This window comes from Callospermophilus lateralis, chromosome 1 (assembly GCF_048772815.1).
Source record: "Callospermophilus lateralis isolate mCalLat2 chromosome 1, mCalLat2.hap1, whole genome shotgun sequence".
Classification (NCBI taxonomy): Eukaryota; Metazoa; Chordata; class Mammalia; order Rodentia; family Sciuridae; genus Callospermophilus; species Callospermophilus lateralis.
This window is the reverse complement of record NC_135305.1, coordinates 90851846-90876988: the sequence shown is the minus strand read 5'-3', so window position 1 is coordinate 90876988 and position 25143 is coordinate 90851846. Positions and strand designations below refer to the sequence as shown.

General features: G+C 33.2%; 1 protein-coding gene across 2 annotated transcripts in view; it reads left to right on the top strand.

Moving 5' to 3' along the window:
* Positions 1–23054, top strand: part of Dpy19l2 (dpy-19 like 2) — an 80234-nt gene extending 57180 nt beyond the window's left edge. The window contains exons 17-23 of one of the 2 annotated variants that reach the window (XM_077110695.1): positions 8184–8205; positions 15166–15213; positions 15682–15801; positions 16683–16857; positions 18154–18253; positions 19438–19563; positions 22904–23054. In XM_077110695.1, coding sequence (XP_076966810.1) covers positions 8184–8205; positions 15166–15213; positions 15682–15801; positions 16683–16857; positions 18154–18253; positions 19438–19563; positions 22904–23054 — 742 coding nt within the window. The remainder of the gene's footprint in view (positions 1–8183; positions 8206–15165; positions 15214–15681; positions 15802–16682; positions 16858–18153; positions 18254–19437; positions 19564–22903) is intronic. The other variant, XM_076863918.2, reaches the window with a different exon arrangement.
* Positions 23055–25143: the final 2089 nt, after the last annotated feature.

Genomic DNA, 25143 nt, shown 5'->3' with positions numbered 1-25143 from the left:
TTCCTTCCTGCAAAGGGGTTTTATAAATTTGATATAGTCCCACTTGTCTCTGTTTGCTTTTGTTACGTGTGTTTTTAGTGCTGTATCTGATTTATTTCACTTAGAATGATGTTCTTCAGATCCATCCATTTATCAGAAAATGGCATGATTTCATTCTTCTTTATGACTGAATAGCTACATTGTGTATATATATCACATTTTCTTTATCCATTTGTTCATTGATGGGCACCTCTCCTGGTTCCATAGCTTGGCTATTGTGACTTGTGCAGATATAAACAGTGTTATGAATTTATTACTATAGTATTTTTATTTTAGGTCTTTTGGATAAATGCTGAGGAGTAGAATAGCTAGGTTGTGTAGTGGTTCCATTTCTAGGCTTTTGAGGCGTCTTCTTAGTGCTTTCCGAAGTAGTACCAATTTGCAGTCCCACAAATACATATCGGTGTACCTTTTCCCCCACTTCCTCACCAGCAATTATTGTTTGTATTCTTGATTATTGACATTCTAAATGGGATGAGATGAAATCTTAGTGTAGTTTTGATTTACATTTTCCTGCTTGCTATGAATATCAAACATTTTTCCATATATTTGTTGACCATTTGTATTTCTTCTTTTGAGAAATGCCTATTTAGGTATTTTGCCCATTTATTGATTAAATGATTATTTTTTAATGTTAAGTTTTTTGAGTTCTTCATGTATTCTGGATATTAATCCTCTATTGGAGGAATAGCTGGAAAAGCTTTTCTCCCATTTGTTAGACTTTCTCTTTTTTAAAATTAATTTATTTTAATTAGGTATATGTGACCAAAGAATGCCGTTTGATTCATTGTACACAATTGCAGCACAACTTTTCATTTCAGTGGTTGTACGAGAAGTATCGTCATACATGTACCTAGGGTAATGATGTCCTAGGTTCTCTCTTTATGCTCTTATTTCTTTTGCTGTGTATAAGCATTTTATTTTTTCCCATTATTTTATTGGTGTGTTATAGTTGTATATAATGGTATGATTTGTTGTAACATATTCATACGTGCACAAAATAGGACAATATTATTTGTTGTGTCTTTCCTGAGCATTTCTTCTCTCTCTTCCCTCACTCCTTCCCCTGGTCCCTTTCCTCTATTCATCTCCCTTTGATTTTCATGAGATTTCCCCCGTACCCCCACTAACCATTTTTTTCCTTCTCCTTTTATAGCTTCCACATATGAGAATGACATATGAGAGAGAACATAAATCCTTGACTTTATGAGTTTGGCTTATTTCTCTGAACATAATATTCTCAAGTTCCATCCTTTTTTTTTTTTTTTTTTGCCAAATGACGTAATTTTATTCTTCTTTATGGCTGAATAAAATTCTATTGTGTATATATACCACATTTTCTTTATCCATTCATTTGTTGATGGATACCTAGGTTGTTTCCATAGCTTAGCTATTGTGAACTGTGTTGCTATAAACATGGAAATGCATGTATTGCTACAATATGATGACTTTAATTCTGTAGGATAAATACCAAGGAGTAGTATAGCTAGGTCATATGGTGGTTCCATGCCTCACCTTTTGAGAAACCTCCATACTGATTTCCATAGTGGTTGTACTAATGTACAATCCCACCAATAGGGTTAAGTGTTTCTTTTTCTCCACATCCTCTCCAGTATTATTGTTTGTATTTTTTATGGTTGACATTCTACCTGGAGTGAGATAAAATCTCAGTGTAATTTTGATTTTCATATCCCTAATAGCTAATGATATTGAACATTTTCATATATTTGTTCACCATTTGTATTTCTTTTTAAAAAATATTTTTTAGTTGTAGACAGACATAATACCTTTATTTTATTTATTTATTTTTATGTGGTACTGAGGATCAAATCCAGTGCCTCACACGTGCCAAGCAAGCATTCTACCACTGAGCCACAACCCCAGCCCCAACATTTGTATTTCTTGTTCTGAGTAGTGTCTGTCTAATTCATTTGCCCATTCATTAATTGGGTAATTTGCATTTGGATGTTAAGTTTTTTGAGTTATTTATATATTCTGAACATTAATTATCTGTCAGAGAGTAGCTAGCAAAGATTTTCTCCCATTCTGTACGTTCTCTCTTCATTTATAATTGTTTCCTTTGCTGTAAAGAAAGCTTTTTAATTTGATAGCATCCCACTTATTGATTCTTGGCTTAATTTCATGAGATTTAATGGTCTTATTAATGAAATTAGTACTTGCACCAATATGTTGACCTTAAATTTTCTTTTAGTAGTTGCAAAGTTTCTAGTCTAATTCCTAGGTCTTTGATTCACTTAGATTTGAATTTTGTGCAGGGTGAGAGATATGGATCTAGTTTTATTCTTATACATATGAATATCCAGTTTTCTTAGTACCATTTGCAGAAAAGGCTATCTTTTCTCTGACATATTTTTTGTGACCTTTATCAATGATGAGAAGACAATAACTATGTGGGTTTGTTGCTATGTCTTCCATTCTGTTGCATTGATCTTCATGTCTATTTTGATGCCAATACCATCCTGTTTTTGTTATTATTGCTCTGTAATACAATTTGAGATCAGGTATTGTGGTGCCTCCAGCCTGACTTTTTTTACTCAGGATTTCTTTGGATATTACCTTAAGAATTTTAGGACTGTTTTTTTCTAGTTCTGGTAAGAATGTCATTGGTATTTTGATGGAGATTGCATCGAATATGCATAATGCTTTTAGTAATATGGCCATTCTATAAAGAATATGGAATATCTTTCCATCTTCTAAAGTCTTCAGTTTTTTCATCGTTTTCATTGTAGAGGTCTTTCACCTACTTAGTTAGATTTATTCTCAAGTTTGTTTTGTTTTGCTTTGGTTTGAACTTAATGTAAACAAGGATAGTTTTCCTGATTTCCTTCTCAGAAGATTCATTTTTGGAGTATATGAAAATGATTGATTTATGAATTTTTATCTTGTATTCTGCTACTTTGCTGAAATTGTTTATCAGCTCTAGAAGATTTCTGGTGGAGTGTTTGGGATCTTCTAGATATAGAATCATGTCATCAGCAAACATCCCTTTAATTTTCTTCTCTTGGATGTTCTGCTAGAGTTTCAAGAACTATATTGGATATGAGTGGTGAGAATTTCTTATTCCAAATTTTAGAGGAAATGCTCTCAGTTTCTCTCCATTAGTGTAATGTTGGCTTTAAGTTTGTCATATGTAGTATTTATAATGTTGAGGTAAGTTTGTTCTATACTTAGTTTCTCTAACATTTTTAATACGAATCAGTGCTGAATTTTGTCAAAGATCCATCAAGATAACCATGTGGTACTTCTCACTAATTCTATTTATATGGTGAATTACATTTATTGATCATGAATATGTTGAACCAACATTGCATCCCTGGAATAAAGCCAACTTGATCATGATATATAATCTTCTTAATGTGTATGTGTGGTTTTTTTTTCTTTTTCTTTTTCTTTTGTACTGGGCATTGAACTCACGGGCACTCAACCACTCAGCCACACCCCCAGCCTTATTTTGTATTTTATTTAGAGACAGGGTCTCACTGAGTTGCTTAGTACCTCTCTGTTGCTAAAGCTGGCTTTGAACACTGGATCCTCCTGTCTCAGGCTCCTGATCCACTGGGATTACAGGTGTGCACCATCATGCCCGGCTCTTAATGTGTGTGTTTTTTTTTATTTGTTGTTCAAAACATTACAAAGCTCCTGACATATCATATTTCATACATTAGATTCAAGTGGATTATGAACTCCCATTTTTATCCCAAATACAGATTGCAGAATCACATCGGTTACAGTTCCACATTTTCACATAATGCCCTATTAGTAACTGTTGTATTCTGCTACCTTTCCTATCCTCTACTATCCTCCCTCCCCTCCCCTCCCCTCCCATCTTCTCTCTCTACCCCATCTACTGTAATTCATTTCCCTCCTTGTTTATTTTCCCCTTCCCCTCACAACCTCTTATATGTAATTTTGTATAACATTGAGGGTCTCCCTCCATTTCCATGAAATTTCCCTTTTCTCTCCCTTTCCCTCCCACCTCATGTCTCTGTTTAATGTTAATCTTTTCTTCCTGCTCTTCCTCCCTGCTCTGTTCTTAGTTGCTCTCATTATGTCAAAGAAGACATTTGGTATTTATTTTTTAGGGATTGGCTAGCTTCACTAAGCATAATCTGCTCTAGTGCCATCCATTTCCCTGCAAATTCCATGATTTTGTCATTTTTTAGTGCTGCATAATACTCCATGGTGTATAAATGCCACATTTTTTTTATCCATTCATCTATTGAAGGGCATCTGGGTTGGTTCCACAGTCTAGCAATTGTGAATTGTGCTGCTATGAACATCGATGTGGCAGTATCCCTGTAGTACGCTCTTTTAAGGTCTTCAGGGAATAGTCCGAGAAGGGCAATAGCTGGGTCAAATGGTGGTTCCATTCCCAGCTTTCCCAGGATTCTCCATACTGCTTTCCAAATTGGCCGCACCAGTTTGCAGTCCCACCAGCAATGTACAAGAGTACCCTTTTCCCCACATCCTCGCCAGCACTTGTTATTTGACTTCATAATGGTTGCCAATCTTACTGGAGTGAGATGGTATCTTAGGGTGGTTTTGATTTGCATTTCTCTGACTGCTAGAGATGGTGAGCATTTTTTCATGTACTTGTTGATTGATTGTATGTCCTCCTCTGAGAAGTGTCTGTTCAGGTCCTTGGCCCATTTGTTGATTGCGTTCTTTGTTATCTTATTGTCTAATTTTTTGAGTTCTTTGTATATTCTGGATATTAGGGCTCTATCTGAAGTGTGAGGAGTAAATATTTGTTCCCATGATGTAGGCTCCCTATTTACCTCTCTTATTGTTCCTCTTGCTGAGAAAAAACTTTTCAGTTTAAGTAAGTCCCATTTGTTGATTTTTGTTATTAACTCTTGTGCTGTGGGTGTCCTATTAAGGAATTTGGAGCCCGACTCTTCTGTCAGACGCAGAGTCTCTGATTTGATATCTAGCTCCTTGATCCACTTTGAGTTAACTTTTGTGCATGGCGAGAGGAGGGGATTCAGTTTCATTTTGTTACATATGGATTTCCAGTTTTCCCAACACCATTTGTTGAAGATGCTATCCTTCCTCCATTGCATGCTTTTAGCTCCTTTATCAAATATAAGATAGTTGTAGCTTTGTGGATTAGTCTCTGTGTCCTCTATTCTGTACCATTGGTCCACCCACCTGTTTTGGTACCAGTATCATGCTGTTTTTGTTACTATTGCTCTGTAATATAGTTTGAAATCTGGTATCGCTATACCGCCTGATTCACATTTCCTGATTCACATTTCCTGCTTAGAATTGCTTTTGCGATTCTGGGTCTTTTATTTTTCCATATGAATTTCATGATTGCTTTCTCTATTTCTACAAGAAATGCCTTTGGGATTTTGATTGGCATTGCATTAAACCTATAGAGAGCTTAAGGTAATATCGCCATTTTGATGATGTTAGTTCTGCCTATCCATGAACAGGGTATATTTTTCCATCTTCTAAGATCTTCTTCTACTTCTCTTTTTAGGGTTCTGTAGTTTTCATTGTATAAATCTTTCACCTCTTTTATTAGGTTGATTCCCAAGTATTTTATTTTTTTTGAGGATATTGTGAATGGAGTGTTTTTCCTCATTTCCGTTTCAGAAATTTTGTCGCTGATATACAGAAATGCCTTTGATTTATGCGTGTTGATTTTATATCCTGCCTCTTTGCTGAATTGATTTATTAGTTCTAGTAGTTTTTTGTAGACCCCTTTGGGTCTTCTAGGTATAGAATCATGTCATCCGCAAACAGTGATAATTTAAGTTCTTCTTTTCCTATTTTTTTATGCCTTTAATTTCTTTCGTCTGTCTAATTGCTCTGGCCAGTGTTTCGAGAACTATATTGAATAGAAGTGGTGATAGATTTTAGAGGGAATGCCTTCAATTTTTCTCCATTCAGAATGATGCTAGCCTGAGGATTAGCATAGATAGCTTTTACAATGTCGAGGAAAGTTCCTGTTATCCCTAGTTTTTCTAGAGTTTTGAACATAAAGGGATGCTGTACTTTGTTGAATGCTTTTTCTGCATCTATCGAGATGATCATATGGTTCTTATCCTTAAGTCTATTGATTTGGTGAATAACATTTATTGATTTCCGTATATTGAACCAGCCTTGCATCCCAGGGATGAATCCTACTTGATCATGGTGCACAATTTTTTTGATGTGCCTTTGTATCCGATTCTCCAGAATTTTATTGAGGATTTTTACATCTAGGTTCATCAGAGATATTGGTCTGTAATTTTCTTTCTTTGAGGTGTCTTTGTCTGGTTTGGGAATCAGGGTGATGTTGGCCTCATGAATTTGGCAGAGCTCCCTCTTTTTCTATTTCCTGAAATAACTTGAAAAGTATTGGTATTAATTCTTCTTTAAAAATTTTGTAAAACTCCGCTGTATACCCATCCGGTTCAGGGCTTTTCTTGGTTGGTAGTCTTTTGATTACTTCTTCTATTTCATCCATTGAAATTGGTCTATTTAAATTGTGTGTATCCTCCTGACTCAGTCTGGGCAAATCATATGACTTAAGAAATTTATTGATGTCTTCACTATCTTCTATTTTATTGGAATATAGGTTTTCCAAATAATTTCTAATTGTCTTCTGTATTTCTGTAGCATCTGTTGTGATATTGCCTTTTTCATCCTGTATGTTAGTAATTTGAGTTCTCTCTCTTCTTCTCTTCGTTAGCATGGCTAAGGGTCTGTCGATCTTATTTATGTTTTCGAAGAACCAACTTTTAGTTTTGTTAATTTTTTCAATAGTTCCTTTTGTTTCAATTTCGTTAATTTCAGCTCTGATTTTAATTATTTCTTGCCTTCTGCTACATTTGCTGCTGTTTTGCTCTTCCTTTTCTAGGGCTTTGAGATGAAGTGTGAGCTCATTGATTTGTTCGTTTTTCCTTTTTTTGAGGAATGACCTCCAGGCGATGAATTTCCCTCTTAAAACTGCTTTCATTGTGTCCCATAGATTCCTATATGTTGTGTCTGTATTTTCATTTATCTCTAAGAATTTTTTGATTTCCTCCTTTATGTCTTCTGTAACCCATTGATCATTCAGTAACATATTGTTCATTTTCCATGTGATGTAGGATTTTTCCTTCCTTCTTTTATCATTAATTTCCAGTTTCATTCCATTATGATCAGATAAAATGCATGGTATTATCTCCACCCCTTTATATTTACTGAGGGTTGCCCTATGGCATAATATATGGTCTATTTTTGAGAAGGATCCCTGTGCTGCTGAGAAAAAAGTATATCCACTTGATGATGGTTGATATATTCTATATATGTCAGTTACGTCTAGGTTGTTGATTGTGATATTGAGTTCTATAGTTTCTTTATTCAACTTTTGTTTGGAGGATCTGTCCAATGGTGAGAGAGGTGTGTTGAAGTCACCCATAATTATTGTGTTGTGGTCTATTTGATTCTTGAACTTGAGGAGAATTTGTTTTATGAACGTCGCAGCACCATTATTTGGTGCATAAATATTGATAATTGTTATGTCTTGTTGGTGAATGGTTCCTTTTAACAGTATATAATGTCCTTCCTTATCCCTTTGGATGAACTTAGTCTTGAAGTCGATTTTATTCGATATGAGGATGGCCACCCCTGCTTGCTTACGAGGGCCGTGTGCGTGGCATATTTTTTCCCACCCTTTCACCTTCTGCCCATGTATGTCTTTTCCAATCAGATGTGTCTCCTGGAGGCAACATATTGTTGGATTTGTTTTTTTAATCCATGCTACTAGCCTATTTCGCTTTATTGGAGAGTTTAAGCCATTAACGTTTAGAGTTACTATTGATATATGGTTTGTATTGCCAGCCATGTTTGATTATTTATCTTTTTTTTTTAATTTAGTTTGTTTCTCCATGATTAGCTTTCCCCCCTGCCTCTGTCTTTACTGAGATACTTCCCACTGATGGTTTTGGTTGTTGTTTTTCACTTCTTCCTCGTGGAGTGTTTTGCTCAAGGCGCTTTGCAATGCTGGTTTTCTGGCTGCAGATTCTTTTAGCTTTTGCTTATCATGAAAGATTTTTATTTCGTTGTCGTACCTGAAGCTTAATTTTGCTGGATACAGAATTCTTGGTTGGCATCCATTGTCTTTCAGTGTTTGAAATACGTTATTCCAGGATCTTCTCGCCTTCAGCGTCTGTGATGAAAAATCCGTTGTTAACCTTATTGGTTTACCCCTGAATGTAATCTGCCTCCTTTCTCTTGTAGCTTTTAATATTTTCTCTTTGTTCTGTATATTGGCTCTCTTCATAACAATGTGTCTTGGCGTTGGTCTACTGTGATTTTGTGTGCTCGGTGTTCTGTATGCATCTACAATTTGTATATCCGTTTCCTTTTTTATTTCTGGAAAGTTTCTGTAATTATTTCATTCAGAAGGTTACTCATTCCCTTGGTTTGAATCTCTGTACCTTCCTCTATCCCGATGACTCATAGGTTTGGTTTTTTTATGTTGTCCCATATCTCTTGGATGTTTTTCTCATGATTTTTTACCAGCCTTTCTGATTTGGCTAGACGCTTATCAAGATGATATATTTTGTCTTCATTCTCTGACTTTCTGGCTTCTACTTGCTCCACTCTGTTAGTGATACTCTCAATTGAGTTTTTAATTTGGTTTATCGTTTTCTTCATTTCTAGAATTTTTGTTTGATTTTTTTTATAATCTCTATCTCCTGATAAAGATGCTTACTTCTTCTTTTATCTGTTTATGTAATTCATTTTCAATGTGTTCTCTCACAGTTTGGATTTGCTGTCTCTTATCCTCTTTAAGGTCCCATTCCATCTGTCTAAGGTGTTCCTTGAGTTCTTTATATGACCATTTTTCTGGTGACTCTAGGTCCTCCTGAATACTTAGGCTTCCTTCATTGTTTGTACTCCCTTTCTTCCTTGCTTTTTTATGCTGCTCATGTTACTTCTTGTTCTGTTTGATTGCTGAGTTACTGTTTACTCTTATAAATTTATTTGGTGCTTGGGAGGAAAGATATTAGAAGGGAAGGGAAGAAGTCACTAAAGAGAATGAGGGTAGGCAGGTAGAATTCAAGGAAGGGGGGAATAAGAAAATTGAAAAGAAATAAAAAGAGAAAAGAAAAAAATAGAAAATAAGGAAAGAAAGAAAAAAGTTTTTTATAAAAAAATAATAATGATAAAAAAATGAAAATTAAAATTTAAAAAAATAATAATAAAATAAAAAATTAAAAACATTAAAAAAGTTAAAGAACAAAAACAAAAAAATGAAAATGAAAGAAAAAAAACCAAATTAAAATAATAATAATAATAATAATAATAATAATAATAGTAATAATAAATGCAGTCATAGAGTTTGATTAACTTCTCTTCCAGTAGGTGGAGCTGTGCCCACTGGGTCAATCTTCTCCTCTCAATAGGTGGGAACCAATCACTGTGTAGCAGCTCTTCCTCCCAGACTGGGCGGGTCTCCAATCCTGAGTGTCTAGGGCCTTCTCTTGTGTTTCCTCGAGCCAGGCCCCGCTCACCTGTGAGGCTCCCCACAATACTGGCTACACGCCAGGTCTGCTGTTCCTGGGAGCCCTGTTTTCATTAGTGCCTGGGCACACTCTCCCTGTTTGCCTCCCTTAGACCCTATGTTTGTAGAGCTTGGGGCTGAGAACCCCCAGCGAATTTGCTTACCCTCCGGTAGCCATGCCCCTGGTATCTGGTGCAAGAGACCTCAGTTGTCAGCCCTGGTGGGAGCGGTAGCCGGGATTTGCTGAATAAGCATGTTTGAGCCCCTGTAGCTGATCCTCATGCAATGGAAATCCTTCCTCTAGGTTTCGGAGCACCCCAATTTTGCTGGAAATTCCTAACAAGCTAGCTTTTAGCCATTCTAACTTGTCATTGTCCTGCTCAGTGACGCGGTACACGGGGGTGATGCACACTCCCTTCGCCGCCATCTTCCCTCTCCTTAATGTGTTTTTGAATGCAGTTCACTAATATTAAGAATTTTTGCATCTATGTTCATTAAGGATATTGGTCTGTTTTCTGTCCTTATGGGGCTTTATCTGGTTTTGGTATGAGATTCATAGCCACTTCTTAGAATGAGTTTGTGAGTGTCCCTTCCTTTTCAATTTCATGGAATAATTTGAGGATTGGTCTTAGTTCTTTAAATGTCTAGTAGTTGAGAATCTATTGGGTCCGGGGTTTTTTTCTTTGTTGGAAGACTTTTTATTACTGCTTCAATCTCATGGCATGATATTTGTTTGTTTAGTTTTTTTGTATTCTCTTGATTCAATTTGGAAGGTATCTGTGAAACAAAATTTATCAAAGCTTTTAGATTTTATAATTTATAAGTTTTCAAAATAATCCCTAATGGTTCTCTCAACTTTAGAAATATCTGTGATGACATCTCTTTTTTCATCTCTAATTTATTGATTTCATCTTCTCACTCTCTTGTTTAGTTTGGCTATGAGTTTATCAGCCTTACTTATCTTTTCAAAGAACCAACTCTTTGTTGCATTGACCCTTTGTATTTTTTCATTCTCTATTTCATTAATTTTAGCTCTGATCTTGATTATTTCCTGTCTTCCACTGGCTTTGGAATTCATTTTCTCCAGCTTTTCTATGACCTTGAGATGTACCACTAGATTGTTTATTTGATATTTTTCCTTTTTAAAAAATGTATGCACCTAATGCTATAAACTGTCCTTTTAGAACTGATTTTGTACTGTCCCAATGATTTTGGCATGTTGTATCTCTATTCTTGTTTGATTCTAAGAACTTTTTAATTTCCCCTCTCATTCCTTCTCTGATCCATTCTTCATTTAAAAGACTATTGTTTAATTCTATAAGTTTGTGGGGTTTCTATAATTTTTATTACTGTTGATTTTTAATTTCATTCCAATATGATCTGATGAGATGCACAAGAGAATATCAGTTTTGTTCTATTTGCTGAGACCTACTTGGTAACCTAAAACATGTTCTATTTTGGAAGAAATTCTATGAAATGCTGAGAAGAAAGAATATTCAGCTGTTATTGGATGAACTATTCTATAGACATCTCTTAGGTTCATTTCATTTATTGTATTATTTAGTATGGAAATATCTTTATTGATTTTATATCTGGATGACTTATCTATTGGTGAAATAGGTATCACCAGTATTATTGTATTGGAGTCACACATGTTTTGGGGTCTCTCTGGGAGGGAATGACAAGAAGTGTATACTTTATCTAAAAGCATTGACATTTGGGGCATAAATCTTAACTGTCATATCTTCTTTTAAAAATTATTTATTTTTTAGTTGTAGGTGGACACAGTATCTTTTTTTTTTTTTTAATGTGGTGCTGAGGATCGAACCCAGTGCCTCATGCATGCTAGGCGAGTGTTGTACCTCTGAGCCACAACCCCAGCCCTATCATATCTTCTTGTTGGATTGTTTTAACAATATGTAGCCTCCTACCTTGTCTCTCTGACAATTTTTTACTTGAAATCTGCTTAATTTTGGACTCCATCTGTATGGAATTTCTTTTTTCATTCTTTTAATTTCAACTGCGGATGTCTTTGCCTGCAAGATGAGTTTCTTGCAAAGTGCATATAGTTGGATCTTGTTTTTTAATCCATTCTGCCAGTCTGTGACTTTTAATTAATTGGTGAGTTGAGATCACTTATATTCAGTTATTATGGAGAGATGTTTATTATTTCCAGCCATTTTGGTTTATTTTATAAATTTAATTTGTTCTTAATTTTATTTCACTTAATTACTCTTCTGGAGAATTTTATCCATTTGAGAGCTTTGGAATTTATTTTCAGTTTTTCTTTGTGTAGTATTTCTGTAAACATTTTCTATAGTGCTGATATATAGTGGTCATGAATACTTAAGTCATATTATGAAACATTTTTATTTGTTATTTGATTCTGAATGTTAGTTTTACTGGATATGACAACCTTGGCTGACAGTTGTTTTCTTAGAGTATGGGTTCTCTCATTAAGTCATTCTGGATTTTAGAGGCTTGAGTTGAGCAGTCAAAAGCAAGGCTTATTATTTTACCTCTAAATGTGAACTGACATTTTTCTCTTGTGACTTTTATTATTCTATCTTTATTATCTATATTATGCATTTTGATTATTATGTTTCTTGGAGGGGTCTTTTAAAAATATTTTTTATTTGGTGTCATGTAAACATCCTGTATATGGATGTCCATCTCATTCCTAAGGTTTGGCCAACTTTCTGTTGTTATCTCACGGAAAAATTTCTTAATGCCATTAGCCTGTATCTCTATGCCCTCTTCTATCCTGAGGATTCTTAAATTTGGTCTCTTACTATTGTCCCAGAGTTTCTATATATTCTGATCTTGTTCTTTTATTTTTTATTTTCTATTGATTGAGTGGTCCACTTCACAGACCCTGTCTTTGAGGCCTTGAAAATTATATTTTATACATATTCTAATCTGTTGGTGATGCTTTCAAGTGAAAATTTTATTTGATTTATTGTCTTTCATTTCCAGAAGTTGTGATTGATTTCTTTTCAGAATCTCTCTCTTTTTGAATTGGTCTTTTACTTCCTGTATTTACTCTTAATTCTTTACTTAGGTATTCTATTAACCTACTAATTATTTTGATAATCTATTTTTATATTCTTTTTTGAAATTTCGTTCCCTTCAATGTCTGTGTGTTCCTTTGTTGGGGAATTGTAAACTTCAGGGGAAGACTTGTTTGCTGGTTTCCTCCTGTCTTTACAAGTCTTGGACTTGCACATGTTGAGAAACATTCCTCATTCTGAATTGTGAGTGTGTCCTTTGTTGTGTAGTTCTCTTTTGTAATAAATTCTGTGTTGTTGATATTTATTAGTTTTGAGACAGACTCAGTTTAATCCAAGTGTTAGTTTAAATTACCTCAGTCACATCCACCAGGCACACTCTAAACTTCAAGGCAGGCACTTGCTGGAACAGTATGATGACACTTGTTATAATGCCCCACAGAAGAAAGCTGATGTGTGACCACTTCAAGATGGCAATATGCCTTAATTCTCTACTTACCAGCAGAGAAACATGGAGCACTTTTTAATCACCAGCTTGTTGCACTACCTCTGGATCAGTTAAATCAGACTGTCTATGTGTTCCACACATTCTCCCAAGCCAATTTTTTCCCATGGTTTTTCTTTCTCTGCCTGTGTGACCTCTTCTCTGTACAGTGAATTGGCACCATCAGCACTACAAGCAAAACCTCAAGATATTTTTTCTTTTCCTATATTCAAAGCAACTAAATATATGCATCTCTGGTTCTGATAAAGGATTTCAGTGGATTCCTGCTATCACCCACTACACTGGAAAGCAATACTCCCATTGCTTGAATCCCCCAAAATGGAACAACTGAAAAATACACTCATCCTCTAATTTAACACATTAGATTTCCTCCTACCATACTGTTTTGATCACTGTAGTTTTGTACTATGTTTTGAAGTCAGCAACTGTGATGCCTCAATGTTGTGCCATTTTCTCAAGATTTATTTGGCTGGCCCTGGTCTTTTATTGTTTCATATACAGAGTTTTTTGCCCTCAATTTTGATTATGGATTGTTGAGTAGATATAGCTGGGTTTTATTCAGCATTTTGTAGATTTATTTTTCATTTTCTAATATTGAGCAATGCAAATGAAAAATCTTGTATAAAGTGTTTCTTTCTGGAAATTTGTAGAGATGGGAGATGGGGAAAAAGAGAGAGAGGTTTATTTTTATCTGAGTATTTACTTCTTCAGCTGAGGGAATTGTTGCTCCCTTATTCTTTGACTTAGTCTCTTTTTCTTGAACTTCTGTTATGGCTTTTATCATATCTATGTTTTCTCTCTTTTTTCACAGAATTACATGGCTTGGTTTTCAACATTACCAACTTCAGCTATGTACACTATTTTTCAATGTTATTTTGAAGTTTTGAATTATGCACATATGTTTTCTCAGAATTTCTGAAAGCCCCTTTTCATGGTAGCTTTCTGATTACATGGATGTGATATCCTCTCAAACTTCTCTGAAGATCATAGTTAGAATTTTCATTTAGTAGTCTCTTTATTTCTTGCATTAGCTCTGTTTTCTGTGAGGACAGAGTTTTACTCATTTATCCTGATGCTTCACTTTCATGCTATTTGTGTCTTATTTATTCATATCTTAAATGAGCTCCTAAATTTATTTGTATTAGTATTTACTGTTGTGGGGAGCAGTCCATGACAATTATAATATATACTTACCTACCAGGCATTTTCTCTGCATGCAATAGCTCACTCCAGGATTCTGTTGTGAGTGGATAATTTTAGGACAAATGGGAAAACCTTTCTCTCTTGGCTGCCTACATAGGAAAGGAGCTACAATGGTGGTAGAGTAATTGGTCACAATTGTCCTGAGATACATCCCCAAACACCCTTGAAAAAAACTGCAGATCTGTATACCCCTGAATTTCCTTTGAACACTGGCTTATTTCTCTTTTCTACTTTTAAATCCCTATTAGGGATCCTGGATATTATAAAAAACCCATACTTTCAGTGGAACAATAAAGTAGGCAGGCTTTTGACTCTCATGTAAGCTTCATAAGGATAAGAATTTATCTATACTGTTTCTGCTTTTTCCCTATACAGTGGTTAAAACATAGTAGGTTTCCTGTACGTACTCAAAAAGTTGGAACCACTCTTCTAGAACTAAAAATATTCATGTGCTTTACCCAATAATTTTTCTTCTAGAACTTTATCCTAAGAAAATGTTCAGTGATGCTCACAAAACTTACTGCACAAGAATGCTCATGTGGTTTTTAATTGTGAAAATGAAAACAATTCAAAATTCCAGTAGTAGTTTTCTAAAGTATTTATTATATGTAATATGAATATTTAATAGAAAGCCTTTGTATTCATTCTCCCAGAATTACAATCTTCAAGGATCAGCAAAACATTTTTTATCTTAACCGAAGAATGACTTTTTGCCACACTTTCAGTACAATGACTATAAATTATGCCTTTCAAATTACTGTACATTTTAGTAATGTTATCTAATCTTTTGTATTTTTTATTTAAACTCCCAAGTAGTTTTAAGAGAATAAAATTTCAAAAATCTAAGAACAAATCAATGAAGCTATTTTTATGTAATTATAGTATAATGGGCATTAAGTAAATAGGTAATATTTTTATTTTATTCCAGAAAACAGCTCCTTGAACGTGGTGAGGTAAAGTTGTCATTTTTTTCTTTGGTAGACTTGCATATTAAATTCTCGTTCAAGGATAATTCACAAAGCGTAGCCTGGCTGCTGGGGCACCCTTAGCAGTATTTGAGTTGTTCTGCAATGGATGGTTCTTTTCCCTGTTCCACTTTCTTGCCCGTTTATCACTTACTAATAGACTATATGAGGTTTATTTATTTTCTATGGACTCCAGTGAACTTATTTATTTTGTATGTCTATTTATTGTCAGTATCTTCATATTAAATTGTACTCACATGTTAGCCTCACAAGGGTAGAGCTCAGTGTTATATCTTAATCACTCAGAACAGTGCCTAGCATTTAATGGATAAATAAACATTAATAGACATTATAGTTAGAAGATCTTTGTTCTAATGAATAATAATGGCTTTAATATACTTTATATACTTATTAATAATAAAATATAAAAAGTAAAGACTTTGTTTTGTTTTATAGCTGGTTTTTCACACTTTGCAGTTGATGGCATTTACTTCCCTTGCTGTTTTAATTATGAGGCTGAAACTGTTTTTGACACCACACATGTGTATTATGGCTTCCTTGATCTGCAACCGACGGGTAAGGCACCATCTTGTGCAAGTACACTATCATATTGTAGCAACACTAGTATAGTTACCATGGCTTTGCTGAGTAATCTAAAACATAAAATGAGGCGCTTTAATTTATTTAACTTAAATCATTAAAAATTTTAGCTCACAATTTACTATTGAGTGCAAGATGCATCTTCAAGTGGCTTTAAATATTGTTCCTTGATTGTAACTGATATTTCTCTGATGAGTGATTAGGTACACATTCTCCCCTGTTTAGTATTCAACCCACAATATAGTCTTTTAGAGTTGTTTGTGTCAGTTTACAGCCCACCAAAACCACCTTCAAGTATTCATTCAGTAGTGAACAGATACTAAATAATTGCTCAAGTATAGTCCTGTTTGGAACAGAGAATTCCTAAAAAAAAAAAAAAGTTGTTGATCCTGGATTCCCTGGGTGTATCTAACATACAAAATAATTAGATAAATTACCTGGAGTTTTGGAACCTATAGAAACATTTTATTTAGTTTTGATTATGAGTATGTAGTCCGAAAATATCATAATGTTTGTTTTCCTGAGAGGAATATACACATTATGGCTAATAAAGTTTTTCTGGTTCCCACAAAGCAACCAAATGTTAATGGATCTAATTTTAGGATTTTTCAAAATTGTGATTTTCTAATCCTGATCTCTGGTTACAAATCATTACTAGAAGGATCAGGTATGCCTTTTTAAATTCTTTTGAGAGGCCCAGTAATGTATTCATTGTTTTTAAGCAATAGCTGATAATAATTCTGTATTTATATACTGATATCAAATGTAAATCTTGGTTTAAGCAGTAAGAATTTTTTTGACTCAATAGCATTTTTCATATAAGGATTATAAATAAATGTGGGTTTTTTTCATTTCAGCTCTTTGGCTGGCTTTTTTGCAAAGTTCATTTTGAGAATGTTATCTTTGGCATTCTGACAGTGATGTCAATACAAGGTTGTGCAAACCTCCACAACCAATGGAGCATAATAGGAGAATTTAATAATTTGCCTCAGGAAGAACTTATACAATGGATCAAATACAATACCAGACCTGGTATGTAGCTATTTAGTTATATGCATACACATATACACATATACAGACATTTATATATACTGTGTAGTTAGGTGGTTAGCACTTTGTATGTGTGTGTGTGTGTGTGTGTGTGTCTGTGTGTGTGTGCCCAGACTGACTTATAGTAGTTTGACTTACAATTTTTCATGTTTATACTAGCGAAGAAGCGCACTATACACATTCAGTAGAAACTGTCTTAAGCTTTGAGTGGTGATCTTTTTCTAGGCCAGTTGCATTGAGGGTATGATACTCTCTTGAAGCTGGGCAGTGGCACTTGGCCATAGTTCCTACTACATTGCAGATAGCTTGTCTTGCATTTGCATTCACAGTTACATTTAGAATGCTGGGCTATATTTGAAAGTAAACAGTTGCTTTAGTAGATCTGAATAGCATGCCTTGTTTGTATTGTGCTAATTAAAATGATAACAACCTTCACAATTACAAGCATTTGTCTATTTGGTTTACCAGGAGACAAAACTGACACTGAAGCCAGATAGTTATGTAGTCCTATTTATGACTGAATTTATACATGCCTTTACTTTAAAAAATAGTACTCACAGTTATAAAATGATTGTATAAATGGCATAAATGTATGCCATTTATGTATAAGTGGCATAAACTCAAATGGGCAACTGAGAGAACATGATTATGAATATTTAAAGATCATCTAAAGAAAGACATCTATGTGTTCTCTGGCACATAGACATGACTACATATCACAACATACAAAAATCATTTGAAAAAATGTACTACTGAGCCTTGACACTTAAAACAGTTTCTCACTCCCTAGCATTTTTAAATAATTTTAAATGCTTTAATTTCATGATAACTCATGTGATTTACATTGTCCCTTGTCCTGTGCATCTCTGTAGTACTGGATTGTAGTGTCATCCTGAAGTGAGATAGTGGAGTGCCTAAGGGTATGAGCTTTGAACCTTTTAGCTGTACAATCTTAGACAACTCATTTTGCTGTTTGTCTGCTTCTTCTTCTACAAAGTGAAAAAAAAAAGAGAACTCACTTCATACAGTTCTTATGCAGATTAAATCATTGGCTTCTTATAAAAATACCGAGCACCATTCCCAACACCAAGATAATACTTAACAAAGGTAGATGTCATATGGTAGACAGTGAATACTGAGTGAATAAAATGAATGATATCAATGGTTCTTATTCAAGTAAATGCTTCATCTTGCTTAATTTAAATTCAGATACTATGGATAAGTTTATTTTTGGTCTTCTTAAAACATTTTATTAAGAAATGTAATCTTATTTTTCAGATGCTGTTTTTGCAGGTGCTATGCCTACTATGGCAAGCATCAAACTGTCTACACTTCATCCCATTGTGAATCATCCACATTATGAAGACGCAGACTTGAGGTTAGTAACTGACTGAATATTTCACTCAGAATCATTTGCCTACTTGTTACTGGTTCTTAGGAATAGGGTAAATGTTTGCACACACACATACACACACACACACACACACTTTTATCTTCATATCATGTTGAAAATTAAAACAATTATAATCACTATCCAGAAATCATCCAATATGCACCTGTTTCCTTCAAAGTAGGTTTAATAAACATCTGAAAACTGAAAAATTGCACGTGTGTATGAGGGAGAGAACAGGCTGTAGTAAAACTCTAAGCAGCAGCTTTGACCCAGAGCCAGTTTGCCAACCCCTACTCTAACACAGGTCCCTCTGCTTAACTCAAGAAACTTCCTAGATCTTATTGGTAGAAAAAGTAATGAAATTTGCCTTATTACATCTTTTATGAAATTCTGGGGTATTTAACTGCTTATGAAAAATATGGTTTCCATTGTGGCATGAAAGTTTTTTATACATGACTGGCTTCCAAAACTCATTTTGATTATTCTATTAATGGTCAATGTAATCTTTTTCTTTTAGTAGATTTTTGGCCTATTCTTAAAGGAAAATTTTTGAATTATTTGAAGTTTTATGCCTGGTTGTGGTGATTGAACATCCCATATGCTTGAAGTCCTAATTAACATTTAACATGTAAAGGGTGATTTGTTCATTCTTTCATAAGAACTTAAAGTCGAATCATTCATTGTACCATATTTTGATGAATATCCCTGTTCTGAAAAATCTGTAATGTGCTTCTTCTACCTCTCCGATACCCAGGATCTAAATATTCTATTTGCTACAATGAAATTCAACTCATCTATTTTTCTGTGCTTCTTTAGATATTATTTATGAAATCTGTTTTCAGATTCTGTCTGAAAATATTCTGTGAGAAAATTAATTTGTGTATTATGTAAAGTAAATTTTATATTCTGAGAAATTATCCTGCTATTCAGTATAACTCCAGACTAGATTGCATACAAACAAACAGTATTATTCAAAATTCAAACTGGTTGTTTTAGAGCATTCAAAATATAAGTAGAAATGTGGAAATAGCTATTTCTAAAATAATTTCTGTACATACATACCAATACCCCATCCTGTGAGGATTGAAATTTCAATTTGCTATTAAATTTTCTTTAGTCCATTATACTTTATTTTAAAATCTGTTTATAATTGTTGTTTAAAATTAAAGGGCCCGAACAAAAATAGTTTATTCAGCATATAGTCGAAAATCTGCAAAAGAAGTGAGAGATAAACTGTTGGAGTTACATGTGAATTATTATGTTTTAGAAGAGGCATGGTGTGTTGTGAGAACTAAGTAAGTATTAACACTATACTATGATATGGTATATTTTGAAGCAACAAATGTTTTATTTTATTACAATAGTCCTAATTTTTTAAGACTTTATTTAAAATAAATTCCATTATACTATTACCTTGGCATTTTACTTAAAATCATTTCAGTTAGCAAAGTGAAATTATGATTTAAGGATACTCTAATTTCAAAAAATTATTATAACATTTTAGCATCTTGATTTTCATTTAGTATTTTTTATAACATTTATTTTTCATTGATACATGAAAACATAAAAATTTTACATATTATTGGGGTTATGTTTTAGTATATGTATACATCATATGTTTAAAATCAGGTTAAACACATCTATCTTAAACTTAGCTTTTTTCATACTTCTTCATATTTTGATGACAATTTGTATTAGATGTAAGAAATGTAGATTTGAATTTACAACAATAGTATTAACATTTTGGTACTATAGCTGAACAACATTGGATTTATAAGACTTAAGAGAAAAGTTTCTCATAACTCAAAATGACATAATAAGAAAAATGTTACTAATTAAAATTTAAAATTTTTGAACTTAAAAAAAGAATAAAAAAACTTTAAGGTATTTAAGGGATTCTTGAGGCCTTTCTTTAGACTCCTGAACAGAGATATTAGCTGCTATATATTACAGTAGATGTAGGTAAGTTAATTGCCTCCTAGAATGACAATGACAAACAGGCAATCAGAAGAACAAAACAGACTCCAGAGTCTGGTGACTCCTTTAATGGCTAAGATTAAAAAAAAACTGGTCATGCCAACTTTGCTGACACTGGAGTACCTACAACTCTCATACGTGGGTTGTGTGAATGTAATGTGGCATAACCATTTTGCAAGACAGGCAGTTCATAACAACTCAAACATACACCTGCTGTGTATATTTGCATAGAAGAAAGCATACATCCACATCAATAATTTTATACAAATGTTTACAGCAGTTTTTTTTTAATAATAGCCCAAAACTAAGAGCAGTCCAAATATCTATTAATGGGTGGATGAGTAAACACACTATTGAAATATTTCGACCATACAGTATTACTCATCAGTAAAAACTAGAATGAACTACTGATACAAAGAACATATGGGTAAATCTCAAAACAATTATGTTGAGTAAAGAAACCAGACATAAAAAAGCAAGCAAGCAATAATTCCAGAAAATGTACACAAATCTATAGTGAGAGAAAGCTGGTATATGGTTGCCTGGTATATGGGACAAGAGAGTAGAGGTGCAAAAGGGGATGAGTAAGTTTGTGGGAGAGGTGAGTATATTTAATTACTTGTACATAAAATGTTCCAAAGATAAAATAATATATCAAATATTAAGAAAGATTTTTCCACCTTTTAGTCTTCTTTTATAGTTTTACTAACAATGAGTCATTAAATTGAACTAATAATTCATTTAACTATAAACAAGTGTTTTGAAAAGCAAATTTTGAGGATATACATGCAAAACCAAATCCTATTGTTAATAATCCCTTTTCATTAATTTTATTTGCTAAGTTTTTAGCAGATATAAAAATATATGAGTAATTACAAAATTCATGCTCAGAGAAAAAGACCTTGCCAGTTGGAGCACATGTTCATTTTTCTCTTTGTTCACATTGATAATTGGATGTTTTAGAAAAGATCAACTGATATTTTGAAAATAAGCATATGTAGCTGCTCCAATAAGGAGTTTTATAAATCAAAGTTTTTCTTATAAAATATAAACATCCCATTTTTAATCAGAAATTGTCAGATTGTAATGTAATTTTTATTTATTACTATCTTAAATTTTGTCTTATATTTATGGTTTCTATTGTGGCCATAGTTTCACAAGTATATACATATGTTAAAATTTATTAGATTATACACTCTAAATATGTGGAGTATGTTGAATAATGGTTGATCAAGTATGCCTTAATACATCTGCTAAAATATCTTACAAGGACTTTTATCAGGAATATATAAAGAACTCTCATACATCACTAATAAGAAACAACACAAAATTTGGCAAAATATTTAAACAAACACTTTACCAAAGAAGACATCCTGAATGACCCATAACAACACTAGAATGACTAAATTTACAAAGATGGATAGTACCAGGTATTTGTGAGAATTTGTAGTACAATTTGTAGTACAACTCAAGTCTTATAGATTATTGATGGAAATAGAAAATCATATATTGACCTTGGAAAACAATTTTGAAGTTGCTTAAAAAGTTAAATGTACATTTAATCAAACAACATCCTACTACTAGATGTTGCCCTAAAGTAATAACACATGTCAATACAAAGCCTCCTCCATAAGTCATTGGAAAACATTGTTTATTATTATAAAACCTCAAAGTATCTCAAATGTTTATTAGCTTGCAAATGGGTAAATTGTTGTAACTCCATGTAATGAAAATTAAGAAATCACTGATCTACAATATTAGCTGTAGGAGGTATGAATACAAAAACATTCTAAGGTAAAGAAACCAGAAATGGGAAGCCTGCCTACCTAATATATTTGGATAGGATTCTGAATTCTATAGTGCAGAAAAGCGATCAGGGCAGGCCTGGAGCCTTGCTTGGGGAAGGGGATTGATTGCAGACAATAGGGGAAAACTGTTAAGTGATGGACACTTTCTATAACTGTGTTGATGTTGATACATTCTATGCACATTTGACCGTACTTAAACTTTTACCATATAGGATAGGATATGAGTAAACTTTATTTTACATAAATTATACCTCAATATAAATTATACCTCAATATAAGTGTCAAAAATTAGAAACATAAAAATTAGAAATCAATTTGATTCTTTTGCAGGGTGAGAAAGATTATCTTATTTAGTCCACTCTAGTGAGAAATATTTTCTTATTTAGTCTACTCAGAACCACCTATAATAGGAAAGCATTGAAGAAAACAAACTTGACATAAGAACCTCCTTTTCCTGCCTTTGACTGTAAATTTATGCCAAAAAATTGGGATTAATCAGAAATTTGATTAGCTTTCCTTTAATTCATCTCATTTCACTACAAATAGGCCTGATATTTGGATGGTGATGGTGCTTGGAAAATATATTTGTTTCATTTTGAAAGTGAATTTATAAATATGTATTTTTGAATGTATACTGAACCTTTATTTAATTAAGTGGGACATGAAAATGCAACATACTTCATTTCATTTTTATTATAAGTTTTGAGCTTGTGTTCTTTGAAATGACACTTAAGATCTTTAATTTGTTAAATAAATTAGTGTTTGGAAATTTAGGAAATACTTTATAATTTATGTATTTTCTCTATGCATGAATATATTTTTAATATAGATATATTTGTGTCTTTTTCAGGCCTGGTTGCAGCATGCTTGAAATATGGGATGTTGAAGACCCTTCCAATGCTGCTAACCCTCCTCTATGTAGCATCCTGCTCAAGGATGCAAGGCCTTACTTCACCACAGTATTTATGAATAGTATGTACAGAGTATTAAAGGTTAACTGAGAATTACACTGTGGTGCAAGAGGTGTGTTGAAAACAAACACGGTTTGCCTTATTTTTTGCCTGGTGATTTAATAAAATCACAAGCGTTAAAAGAGACACTTAAAAACAAGATAATAAAAATGATTTAAAGTCTTTCTGATTACTAAAGGTAGATCACTTCATTGTTTTCCATTGAATGTCAGCTTTATTAAGCTTGTTGTGTAAATGATTAAATCATTTATATTGCAAAAAAATGTTCATCTTAGAGTTTTAAGGAAAAATGTATGCAAAAAAGAGCAATGGAATTTAATAAATCAAGGATATGGAAGTCCTTTCTTATCCAACTAGGTGAATCATTTCAGGTTTTTTCTAGTACCAGGTGTATCAGCTCAGACTCCTTCAACCACTTAGAATAATGCAGCTCTGAAATGACACTTCCTGAGACCCTGATACTGCTCACAACCACTGTACAGTCTGTGTGGAAACTCTGTGTCCATTCAAATGGTATTTTTTCTTTTACTAGACTTCAGAAAAGATCTTTAATAGTGTTCAAATGCTTTAAAAAAACACTTGGTTTGTAATGTTTTGAATTTCTAGAAACTTATTTTATTTACTCAAACAGATTAGTGTTTTCCACTGATCAGTTTTCATACTGAGATAAACAGGTATTAGTCTGTCTTTAGAATCCAGTGGTTTTTCTTTTAACCTCAGGTAAAATGAAAATTGCTATGACACACAATCAAATTTGGTGGTTAAACATAATCAGAAAAGAAAATCCAGTTAAATTTATCAAATGAGATTTTCAGATGCTAGATCTTGAATCAAGCAAAGGCCTTTCTTTTTACCTTGATGGCTTGATGGCCTTGTTGGACATAGTATTTCCAGCCACCATCTTTCATAATTCATACTTTTAAGTCTCATTTACTTTTCTTTTTGGATGAGGAAGGTCATGTTTTCTAATTCCTTTCCCCCTATAAAACCTATCCAACAATAATGCTTTGAAAAGTGGTAATTATCTTGAAGATACAGTTGCCAATTGCAGAGTAACATTCTTTTTCTCTGCTTGATAAATATTAAATATGCCAGCTCTGCAGTATTTTAATGTGCATTTAAGTTAATCATCTTGAAGTTTTTATATTTATACTTCCCTTATGTTCTTGTGATAACAAAATGATTTAATTCCATAGATTAGTTCACTTATAGAAGGCAAGCAATCACACATAGAAAAAACCATTAAAATTGTTTTTCAATCTTTGTAGTTAAAAATATTCAGTATAGAATATAAAACAGCTAAGAAAGTATGCACATTTCATTTATTTTAGAATTTTCAAATAATTCCTTTTGTAAGTGTGGAACAAAGAAGGAAAAGTGACATAACAACTAATATTCATAAAATTCAAGAAACACATTTTTGATGATGTTTTCATAGGTCATATTTTTAAAAAAATTGGCAGAATAAGGCAAAAATGGATGAGTTTATTAACTATAAAATGTTCTATATACATATAATGATTTCATGTGGATTTTTATTTTTCTGTCCTCTGTATGTTAAATAATTAAAAAAACACTTGAAGATTCTTTGTGTTTTCTATCTTCTGATCCTTAATCAAGCATACATTTTGAAATTGAAAGAGTTCTGATATAAGGCAGAAATTGGAGATTGCTGGATTTATTAGCCAAGTTTACATTGGCAATGGCCTTTATTAACTATTTTAGACAATTCTGCATAGCTGCAGCTAGAAGGGAAGGCACTGGAGATAGTTTGCCTTTGTTACAAGATGGACCTAAGTTTGAATTCTGGCTCTTCTATATTAGAATATATTAGGTATATCCATCCATTTAAACATACTTATTAAGTGCTATGTGTGCCATGCACTGTAACCAAGCTCAGTCATGTTGCTTAATTCTCCAGTTCAGCGAAACTAGCATCCTATAATAACTTTTTTTGCACATTGATCTGAAACCACGACTAGGAATGAACTGTACATAGGCTGCAGCAATCCCCTCCATCATCGAGCTCTCAGGAATTGATGCATGGCTTCAACAAATAATATGTGTGTTCTACCCTTTTATAGCCGATAGATACCACATCCAAAATATTAATTTTAAT